General features: G+C 37.2%; 1 protein-coding gene across 1 annotated transcript in view; it reads left to right on the top strand.

Annotated features, from left to right (window-relative positions):
- The first annotated feature begins 3,962 nt into the window (after positions 1–3,962).
- The window catches only part of CUBN (cubilin), a 304,566-nt gene continuing 297,094 nt past the window's right edge, over positions 3,963–11,434 (top strand). Inside the window, exons 1-4 of the mRNA XM_044678922.1 lie at positions 3,963–4,104; positions 4,774–4,903; positions 5,552–5,647; positions 10,095–10,133. Coding sequence (XP_044534857.1) covers positions 3,983–4,104; positions 4,774–4,903; positions 5,552–5,647; positions 10,095–10,133 — 387 coding nt within the window. The 5' untranslated portion in view covers positions 3,963–3,982. The remainder of the gene's footprint in view (positions 4,105–4,773; positions 4,904–5,551; positions 5,648–10,094; positions 10,134–11,434) is intronic.

The raw sequence follows: 11,434 nt of genomic DNA, 5'->3' as shown, positions 1-11,434 counted from the left end.
AGAATAGTGTCTTTAACTCTTTTGTGTAACTTTTCTAAAACAAAAATTTCCTTTCAGGTGGTGAAAGGCTGATTGAAATCATCCAAGGGGTCTTTCCCACTGCTTTTGTAGCAAGGATGGATTAGATCTCAGGAATCTTTAGGGAAGTGCCATCAGAGAAACTAGGTGGTACAGAGAATAGAGAGCTTGTATTGGAGTCAAGAAGACCTGAGTTCAAATATGGACACAGATACTTACTGTGTGACTATGGGCTCATTTAACCTTAGTTTTCTTAGCTTCAAAATGGGGATCATGATAGCACCTACCTTACCTTGTAAAAGAGGATCAAATTAGATAACATTTGTAAAGCACTTAATGAAATGTCTGGCATTAGTAAGAGCTTCATAAAAACTTATTCCCTTCTCCTTCTCTCTGTTCACCTTAAGTTTCTTGGAAATTTTATTAAAAAGGTGAGTTGTCATGTGATGAATTCTTATCTGATAGAAAAATAATTACTGCATCACATACCTTGTGAGGAAAGTAAAATCTGTGTTGTCAGATCCTTTGAACTCAGTCTTATTATCACATCTGTAGTAATCTCTGTGATAGAGATCAGATCCCTTTCTTGAATTTTAATTAAAATTCGACCCAAAGATCTTACACCATCTTTCTGAGGTCCCTTGTAGTTGTTGCTATGAAATTTTGAAGATTTAAAAATCACATCAACAGATATTGAGTACACAGGAGGGGCTAGTTTGTATTATGCTGGTGCTATGATGGAGACATAGTAGACACTGATCTTCCCCTCAAGAAGCTTACAGTTTTGTTGAGGAAACAATAATAACAAGTACATTTGTATGATGCTTTAATTTTTGGAAAGCACTTTACATTGTTTATTTAAGTCTCCCTACAACCTTACAAGATGGGTACTATAGAACTCATTTTCTTTGTTTTATCGATGAGAAAAACCTCTGAGAGGTCAAGTGACTTTCTCCTGGTTACACAACTAGTAATGTGAAAGATAAGTTTTAAATCTGGATCTTTTTGACTTTAAAAAAAATTTATTTTCCCAATTAAATATAAAAACAATTTCGGCATGTTTTTTGAAATTAGAAGATCCAAATTGCCTCCCTCCACTCTCCCCATCCCCTCCCAGGAGATTGTAAGCAATTTGATCTGAGTTATACATGTATTATCATGTAAAGCATATTTCCATATTGGTCATTGTTCTGAGAGAATATTCATAAGACCAAAACCCCAAAATAAAAACACATATAAACTAAAGTGAAAGATAGTATACTTTTATCTGCATTCAGACCCCTACAGTTTTTTTCTTTGAAGGTGGATAGCATTCTTTGTCATAAGTCCTTCAGAATTGTCCTGTATCATTTTATTGCTGAGAATAGCTAAGTCTTTCACCGCTGATCAACATACAATATTGCCTTTACTGCGTATAATGTTTTCCTGGTTCTTCTTATTTCACTCTGCATCAGTTCCTGTAGATCTTTCCAGCTTTTTCGGCATTTTTCATTATTTCTTATAACATAATAGTATTCCATCACCATCAGATATCGCAATTTTTGCAGGCATTCCCCAACTAATGGACATTCCCTCAATTTCTAATTTCCTGTCATCACAAAAAGAGCCATTATAAACATTTTGTTTAAGGAGGTTCCTTTTGATTCCTGTGTCCAACATTCCATTTATTAAGCCATGCTGTGTAGAAGGACATAAAATATTATATAAAATATAATGTTAATCATGGCTCCAAAAACCCCATATAACCTGACACCTGGATCCTTTTTTTAGAATTAATTTAATATCTGAGATGTGTACATGTTGGAAGCTTTAAAATCTGTCCTCAAAATCTACAAGTTATCTGGAGAAAAACGATGGCAACAATTTTTGAGGTTTAAATTATTTGCCAGGACAAGGGCTTGTCTTCTGTGACAGATATAGCTATACTTTTTAGACTTACATCTTGATAACCATAATCTCTCTGCTATAGACTGACTGTCCTAAAGATAGATTCCTTTTTCTCTCTCTTTTTCTTTTCCTGACACATGAATGTTCTTATTCTCTTCACATTGCAGCTTCCCTCTTTATATAGTCCTTGGTGACACTTTGATATGAAGTATTGAAAATGGAGATATATTGAGGGATGATATACAATTTTAGTACTAACCTCTCTCAGCCAAGTGAACAAAGATATCGTTAGAATAAACACCAAACCATTGTGTATAAGTCGACCCAGTTAGGGGGATATATTTAATTTGCCTATCTGTTATTCTCAAAGTCTACACTAAATTATTGTGTAGCTTTAGGATTTCAGAAAAATATAAAAAAATTGAAAGCTGGGATAGTCAAGGAAGGTTTCATGGAGGTGATATGAGGTAATTTTTTTTTTTGAAACCCTTACCTTCCCTCTTAGAGTCAGTACTTGCCCAGGATCATAAAGCTAGAAGTGTCTGGGGCCATTTTGAATCCAAAGCCTGTTATCTCTAGCCTTGGCTCTCTTATCTACTGAGCTTGCTGCTGCCTCCAAAGTCATTAAAAAAAATGAAATAATGGATGTTGTTGAAGGATAAGAAGAGAAAGGCAGGTCAGGCATAGGGAATAGCATAAATAAAGATAAAAGAGATAAGAAGCAGGAAGTTTGGGTCTAACTTCTGTGAAAGAATGAAAGAGAAAGAACTTATTATGTATTGATTATGTGCAAATCTCTGTAGACATAAAAGGAAAAACAAGGTACTCCCAAGGAATTTACATATTTCATATATATATATATTTTTCCCCCTATATGTACTTTCCTATACATACTTTTTTTTTGTTGTTTTTTTTTGTTTGTTTTTGTTTTTTATTTTTTTAAACCCTTGTACTTCGGTGTATTGTCTCATAGGTGGAAGATTGGTAAGGGTGGGCAATGGGGGTCAAGTGACTTGCCCAGGGTCACACAGCTGGGAAGTGGCTGAGGCCGGGTTTGAACCTAGGACCTCCTGTCTCTAGGCCTGACTCACTCCACTGAGCTACCCAGCTGCCCCCCCTATACATACTTTTAACTATAAGGCCTCATATTCCCAAGGATTTTGAGGCAAAGCAGATTGCAATTTATTTTGAATATAATATCATTTCTTCAGATAATGATAGCTGTTTCTGACATTGAACTATTTGTCTGGACCAAGGACAGGCATTGGTGGTGAGAACTTTATTTTTGCATCTCAGTGTCTACTGAGGAGGCCAGGAATATGGTACCCAAAGAATCAGCTGCTAGGTGCTCCATGGAGCACTCAACTCTTAGAATGATGGACGTAGCTAGTGTTAGTGATGACAAAAAAAAGTGCCCACCCCCCATCCCTTCACAGAGGTTATTTCCCTTAATGTTGGCCTTAAAGCATGGACTATAATGTTGATTGGTTGTGTTATTCCCAAGGCTTTGGGGTTCAAGGTTCTGGACTCTCTCCACCAAAGTCTGAGTGAAAGTGATGGCTGAGATAGATATAATCATTTGAAAGTTGCCTTTCACAGGCCACCTCCTCTCCTCCCTCTGTCTTGAGGGCAAACAGATGATAAAGACAAAATTCCTGGACAATCTTTCTTAGACTTGTTTCACCTTTTTTTTTGGATTTCAGATTCCCTGGGATAAAAGTATGGCAGAAGTCATTAGAAGAGTTTCCTCCTGTGTGTATTATTCTAGGTACATTCCAGTGTCTTCTTCTAAAGTAGTGTTTCTCTATTGCAAAGGTCAGACAGATAATGATTAAATCAGACACCACTTAAAAGTAGATTTTGACCTCTTGAAAGCCGAAGAGTACCCATTTAGATCTAAGATCATTTACTTCTTTCCTGGGAAAGGCAAAGTAATGTAGATTTCAGAGAGAAGAGGGAAGAATGTGGAAAGTTGGTGGCTCCACAGGGCAAAGTACATTTAACTCAGACACTCAGCTCCTTGGAGAACAAGCTCAGACTGACTTATCAAACCCTCTCAGGAGGGCTGGTAAGGAGCATGTCTTGGCCGGCTCCTTTTCTTTGCCTTTTGGTTTTCTTATTAATTCTTGCAGGATTAGATGGTGAATCTGAGCAACATGAACTATATCGGCAAAAAAGAAATACCAACTACCAGCAACAGTAAGTACTTAAATTAGCCATTATTGACTTATTTTTTTAAAATAACCCTTACCTATCAATACTAAGTAATGGTTCCAGGACAGAAGAGTGGTAAGGCCTAGGCAGCTGGGGTTAGGTGATTTGGCCAGGGTCACGGCTAGGAAGTATTTGAGACCAGATTTCAACTCATTTGATCTTCAGACCTGGCTCTCTATCCACCACATTATCTAGCTGCCTCCTAAATTAGCCATTCTTGCAAATAATTTAGGATCACTCCATGTCAGATTTCATACCTATTCGGATAAACCAATGAAGAATGCAAAAATGACTTAAGGAATGCAGAGAAATAAAAGGAGCATCCCTCCATAAAATAGATGAGAGCACTGACTTAAAAAATGTTTTTCAGTTGATATGTGAAAATAGTTCTTAATTTGTCAATGTCCTTTCAGTCATTTTGCAAATGAACTAAGTACTCTTGAACTGCAACTACCAACCTGGAAGATTTTGCCATTAGAATAGTGCAAAGAAATGGGTAATCTAGGAGAAAACATTTCATTTGGCTTGCCATACTGGCAGGTGACTGGAATGAAGACCAGTAAAGTGTCTCAGGATGTCAGTGGGGGCTTCACTGCTTTAGATAATTCCTGACAAATCTACCACCTAATGATACTTTCTTTGCTTTGGTAACAGACCTCGTATGACCTCTGAGAGGGGCAACTTAGTGTTTGTTACTGGATCTGCCCAAAATATTGAGTTTAGGACTGGAACCTATGGGAGAATCAAAATGAATGAAGAAGACCTCAGTGAATGCTTAAATCAGGTATTTTTTTTCATATTGAAATTCGATAAATGTAAAGCAAAATATTCCTTGAACTTTTGCTATGGCTATGGTGTATGGGAGGAGGGAATGACAATATATCTTAAAAATGGAGGTAGGAAGGAGTTGATGTCTAGAGTAGTGGTCTGGAAAGAGGACAGAGACTTCACTAGCCAGAGAAGCAGGTATATATAGCTCTTAGTTTACAGAATGTGATAGAACCCTAGACTTGACAAAAAAAATCATAAAAAAATGGAAAAGTCCAATAGTAGAATAGGGAGAGGTGGTAGTAAGAAGATATAGTTTAATTTATAAGGAGGTCAGTCATGACCTCCTTACCAGCTGTTGTAAGCATTCTAGTCACTTATTAACATGCTGGTATTTATTATGGTTATAGTAATATTTTGTAAAAAAGACACTTCATGTGTTATTGAGAAAAATGAAATCATGTAAAAATTCATCATGGCTATTTTTACTTACTTTTTATAGTACATGGCATTATTCTGAATAATATAATAAAATATAAGACCATAGTATTTAAAGTAATGTACTATTCCTAATTTTTGTTAGTATGTAATAAAGTCTTTGTTATGCATAAGTGATTTTTCCCATCGAGATTACAGTGTGTTTAATTTTTCCTTTACTTATTAGATCCAAAAAAACAAAGATGATATTACAGAGTTAAAAAGAAATAGTGCTGGTCTTCCTCAAAATGTTTCATATGAAATTACTAACCTCAATCATCAGGTGAGTAACATTTCCTTCCTTTTAATAAATGACACTTCACCTTAAATCAAGGCTGTGAGTAATTTCCTTAAAGTGGAGGTGATTCGTATTGGTCTTCTTCAATAACTGAGATTTATTGAACCAAAGTCACAAAAATTTGGGGACCATTGACTAAGGACTGTATCTACAATATGAGGCAGGTGGGAAAATAGCACAGTGCCTCTGGTTGGGGTCTGCAGCATATAATGTCTGCTTCTAATGTGGACAACTAGCTGGGAGGATATAAGATTAGATATTCCTCTTGGAGACGTGGAGATTCTCTAATGTCTATAGAGATTGGTGATTAGGAGTTTTCAATGTGAAGAAAAATATCAGTTAATCAACACTTCACTGATTACAGGATCTTGCCTCATTTCTAGGACGTATAGAGTAGAAAAGTGAAAGGAAGAATAAGACCAAGAAATCCTCTAGTTTTAAGGCAGATAGTCATACAGAGAGTATGAAAGCCATCTAGTTCATTGACCTGGTCCTCCATATTCAAACTCTTCATGCTATTTGTCTCTTCCTCCCCTTTAACTTCTTATAGATAATCAATCATTCACCAGTTACTATTCAGTCTAAGTCTATAAGATTGCTTGCATCCCTTTTTCCTCTTTCTTATCATTCCCCTATCTTGATTATAATTTCATTACTGCCTGCCTGGAATATTTCTATAACTTCCCAGACAGTCTTCCTACCTCCACTCTTTCCCTTTTCCAATTTTCCACTACAGCCATGCTACTCTGCTAAAAAAACCCTTTAGAGACTTCTTAGCATCTGGTATGTAAAGTTCAAACTTGTCTGCCTAACATTTCAGACCCTTATAATCTGGCATTAACCTTTCTTCTTAAATTGTGATGCCCAGCCATCAACAAAATACTCCAGATAAAGTATGATGAAAGCAGAGCACCTTCTTATTTTTGGAAGCTTTGCCCCATTTAATTCAGCCCAAAATTGCATTAGTTTTTTGGCACACTGCTGACATATTGAGTTTGTAGTTCCCTAAACCCCCCAGATTCTTTTCTGAACAGTCATTATCTATCCAAATTCCTACCTTATACTTATAAAATTGATCTTTTAAACCAAGTGTAAGATTAAACCCTATTAAATTTCATCTTCCTAGGCTGTGTAGCCCAGGGTTCTAATTGTAAAGGTCTTTGGATCTTGATTCTGTCATCTCAATTTGTTAACTATTCTCAGTTATTTAATAAGCTTTTATTAAGTGCTTACTGTATGCCAGAGACTATGCTATGTCCTGGGGATACAAAGAAAAATTTTGCATCATTTTCCCATTTCATCTATGCCTTTATCCAAGTTATTGAGAAAAATGGTAAAAAAATCTCAAGGCCAACCAACCATAGCTCTGGGGTCCTCCACTGGAGACCTGCAGTCCCACTGACGTTGACCCATTCACATTGGCCATCCCTCCACTTTTGATTCTATCTGACTGTTCTCATCTTATCCATCACTTTCCATCTCCTCTGCAAAACTTTATCAAAGCACTTTATCAAAAGCTTCGCTAAAATCTAAGTATTGGAAATGCATAACTTTCCCCGTATCTACTAGTTTAGTAATGCTATCAGAAAAGGATATGAAGTTAGTGTGGTGTGACCTATTCTTGATGAAGGCACATTGGCTATTTGCAATCACTTCTCTTTCTAAATGTTTGCCAACCATCTCTTGAATTTTCTTCCCGGAATTTTTCTAGGAAATGAAATTAAACTCACTGGCCTATAGTTTGTAACTCTGTTTGCTTCCCTTTTTTTTTTTTTTTTTTTCAAAATTGGGACAATGGTCCTCATTCACTTTTGTAGTCTGTCTCCCATTTTCCATGATCTTTCAAAGATCACTGATCATTGCTCAGCAAATGCACTTGTTTAAGGTCTTTAAGGACCTCTGGTAATGATTCATCTGGGCCAGGTTACTTGATTTCATCAAGGGCAGCTAAGGCCGTTTTTACTCTCTCCTCACATATCCTGGTTATCAACTTAGTCATTTTTATGCTCTCATTTCCAGGGTCAAAGGTAATTGTTTTTTGAACACAAGAGAAAAGAAAAAAAAAGAAACAAAATATGAATTTAGCAGCTTTGCTTTCTCTTATTGTCAGTCATCATTATCCTGTCCATCCCAAACAAAGCCCTTCTCCTTTTTTAATCCTCTATAACTTTATTACATTTTTAAAAACCTTTCCCCTTAGAATTGATACTAAGAATTGGTTCCAAGGAAGTGGTAAGCGCTAGGCAATTGGGGTTAAGTGACTTGCCCAGGGTCACACAACTAAGAAGTGTCCAAGGCCAGATTTGAACCCAGGGCCTCTTGACTGTAGGCCGGCCTCTCTATCCACTGCTGCCCCTCAGTATAGCTTTAAAAATCCTTTTTGGGGGGAAACTAGGTGGCTCAGTGGATTGAGAGTCAGGCCCAGAGATGGGTCCTGGGTTCAAATGTGGTCTCAGAAGCTTCCTACCTGTGAGACCCTGGGCAAGTCACTTAACCCCCATTGCCTAGCCCTTACCACTCTTCTGCCTTGGAACCAATACATAGTATTAATTCCAAGATGGAAGGTAAGGATTTAAAAAAAAATCTTTTTTGTTGTCTTACCTTCTTTATCAACCTTTTAGTTTAGTCTAATATTTAGAATTCCTGAAAGATTTTTTTTTTTAAACACATTTTTTTTTTAGACCCTTAACTTCGGTGTATTGTCTCATAGGTGGAAGAGTGGTAAGGGTGGGCAATGGGGGTCAAGTGACTTGCCCAGGGTCACACAGCTGGGAATTGGCTGAGGCTGGGTTTGAACCTAGGACCTCCTGTCTCTAGGCCTGACTCTCACTCCACTGAGCTACCCAGCTGCCCCTTCCTGAAAGATTTTAAAGACCATACTTTTGGATCCATCTTCTGTTACCTGGCCTGGAGTCTATTCTTCATATATTTATTTTTAAACCTTTACTTTCTTTCTTAGAATTGGTGTATTAGTTCCAAGGCAGAAGAGAAGTAAGGGTTAGGCAGTGGGAATTAAGTGACTTGCCCAGGGTCTCACAGCTAGGAATTGTATGAGGCTAGATTTGAACCCAGGATCTCTAGGCCTGCCATATATTTCTTTTAAAAACTTAAGTTGGTTGGTCATTTCCCTATCCATCCACATCAGTCTCTTTGGACAATTCCCATTTCCCCTCATTCCTGGAGCTGTTTTCTTTTGGGTCTTCATTATTTCATTGTTGAGCATTTCCCATTCCTCATGGGCTGACTTCCCCTGAAACATATTGAACAGTGAATTCCTACCAGTTTTCCCTCTCTGTTTTTTGAAATCTACCTTCCTGAAATTGAGGGTAAATTTCAGAGCAGTTCCAGATTTCAGCTTCTTCTCAATCATAAACTCTGGGACAGAATGTTCATTTTCCTTTAAGAATTCCAGTAACCGTCTCTTCCTTAATAGTGAGAATCAGATCCTGAGTAGAATTTCCTCTCAATGATTCTAGCATCTTTTTGAAGAATGATCCTATCATGAAGTCAAGTCGAGGCATCATTTTTTGTTCTCCGTTTGATGGAGAGAGACATCCTGAAAACGTCTAAAGAACTGAAGTCTGCCATCATTACTGTATCATACCTCTGTGCTATTCTCATCACATTGACAGACTCATCTATTTTCTTTCTGTCTGAGTGGTCTGTAGCAGACTTTTTTTGACAAAATTACTTTTCTCTCTTCTGACCATTACCTATATAGTCTTTCCTTATGATTCTCCCTCCTCTGGTTCCTGGATTTCCCAACATAAGAATACCTTTTTAATACATGGTGCTACCCCTTTCCCTGTTGCTTTTGAATAAGGTATATCTACCCAGAACCATAGTCCAGTCATAGCTTTCTTTCTACCCTGTCTCAGTGATTTCATCTCACCTTTCCAGCCTTATCTAATATTATAACTTTTCACACATTCCATATCTCAACCACACTTCATTAATCCCAGCTCAGACATGCTCTGAACAGATCAATTATATAAATTTGGCTACTACATTATTTGTCTAAAATGTTCTCCTTCTTCCATGTTACCTGCTAAATGCCATCTGCCCTTTAAAGACCACCTTGAAAGTCACCATTGATTCTTCCTCCAAACCTATTCCTTGCCTTGCCCCTAGAGATGACAGCCTTTCTTCCTAGACCACTTTGTTTTTAATGCCAATGTACTTTGTGCTTGTGTCATCCCCTACTAGAGAGTAAATCCTTTTCCATGAGGAAAGGACTGTGTCCTATCTAAATTTTTATCTTCTGTCCTGTGTCTAATGCAATCACTTGTTAAATAGATACTACGTAAATGTCTATGCAATTAAATTGGGTTCATCATTGTAACCAAATATAAATGTTCGATAGAGCTCTGTGAACCATGAACCAGTCATTTATGTTTAAAGCACTTTTATTTTCTTTTTTTTTTCTGAACAGCTTTTGGATCTTGAGAGGAGGTTTCAAAGCTTACAGCAGGTAAGTATGATGTGTTTTAAACACAAAAGTTTTTGCTTTGCTTTGAAAACACAATAGCATCCTTGATAAAGCTTGTATCAGGGGACAAACTCCCTATATTACATTAGGACTTGATTATGGATGACATTATGGCTCAAAGGACTCAGGAACATAAGATTTTCCATACTGGATCAGCTTCATGGCTCATTTAACCTGTGTTTTGGAAGCTATAATTATCCTGCTTGACATAGACCTCAGAGCATATATCCTCAAACATCCTAGTTTTTCTTAATAATCTATTGTGGATTTCTATCCATGAATTTACCTGAATTTTCAGCTGGTACCACTTGTGATAGATATGGAGGACAGAGGTGAAGAAACAACAGTGCATCCTAGAAGTTTACTACCTACTGTATAAAATCGTACTTCTAATTGCACAAAATCTGTCTCAGGCTTAAATGGCTACTTTCACAGTTTGAAATGCTGGTTTCTGGTATGAACAACTCTATATTTATTCTATCCACAATCTTATTAGAAGAGTCAGTGTGGGGGGCAGCTGGGTAGCTCAGTGGATTGAGAGTCAGGCCTAGAGACAGGAGGTCCTAGATTTAAACCCGGCCTCAGCCACTTCCCAGCTGTGTGACCCTGGGCAAGTCACTTGACGCCCATTGCCCACCCTTACCACTCTTCCACCTAGGAGCCAATACACAGAAGTTAAGGGTTTAAAAAAAAAAAGAGTCAGTGTGAAGTGGATAGAATGATAGAGAGAATGAGGAAGAGTTGGATTTGAATCCTGATTCTGACACTTAACTGACCACATGCCCTTAGGCAAGAGATGTAATTTCTGTAAGTTGCAATTGGCTCATTTATGAGAGATTAATTCCTGTAGTAGCTACCTTGTAGGTGGTTTTGTAAGATCCAAATGATATACTTATGAATCTCTGGAAACTTCAGTCATGCATAGAATGTATCAAATATCTTAGCCCAACTTTAAGTTACTAAATCTATTATCTATCTATCCTATTTATCTATTCTATCTATCTAAATATCTATCTTTCTCTTTATAATCCATTTATCTATTTATCCATCCCCCTCTAAAATCTATTTACCTTATCTATTTATCTATCATTTCTCTCTTCTCTGTCTCTCTCTCCCCGTCTCCCTCCCCCTCTCTTCTGTCTATCAATCACCTATTTATCTAGCTAGCTACTCTATCTACCTATCTACCTATCTACCTATCTACCTATCTATCTTCCTTTCTTTCTTCCTTCCTTTCTTCCTCTCTTTCTTTCTTCCTTTCTTTCTTTCTTTCTTTCTTTCTT

This window comes from Gracilinanus agilis, chromosome 5, assembly GCF_016433145.1.
Source record: "Gracilinanus agilis isolate LMUSP501 chromosome 5, AgileGrace, whole genome shotgun sequence".
NCBI lineage: Eukaryota > Metazoa > Chordata > Mammalia > Didelphimorphia > Didelphidae > Gracilinanus > Gracilinanus agilis.
This window is presented reverse-complemented; position numbering and strand designations above follow the sequence as displayed.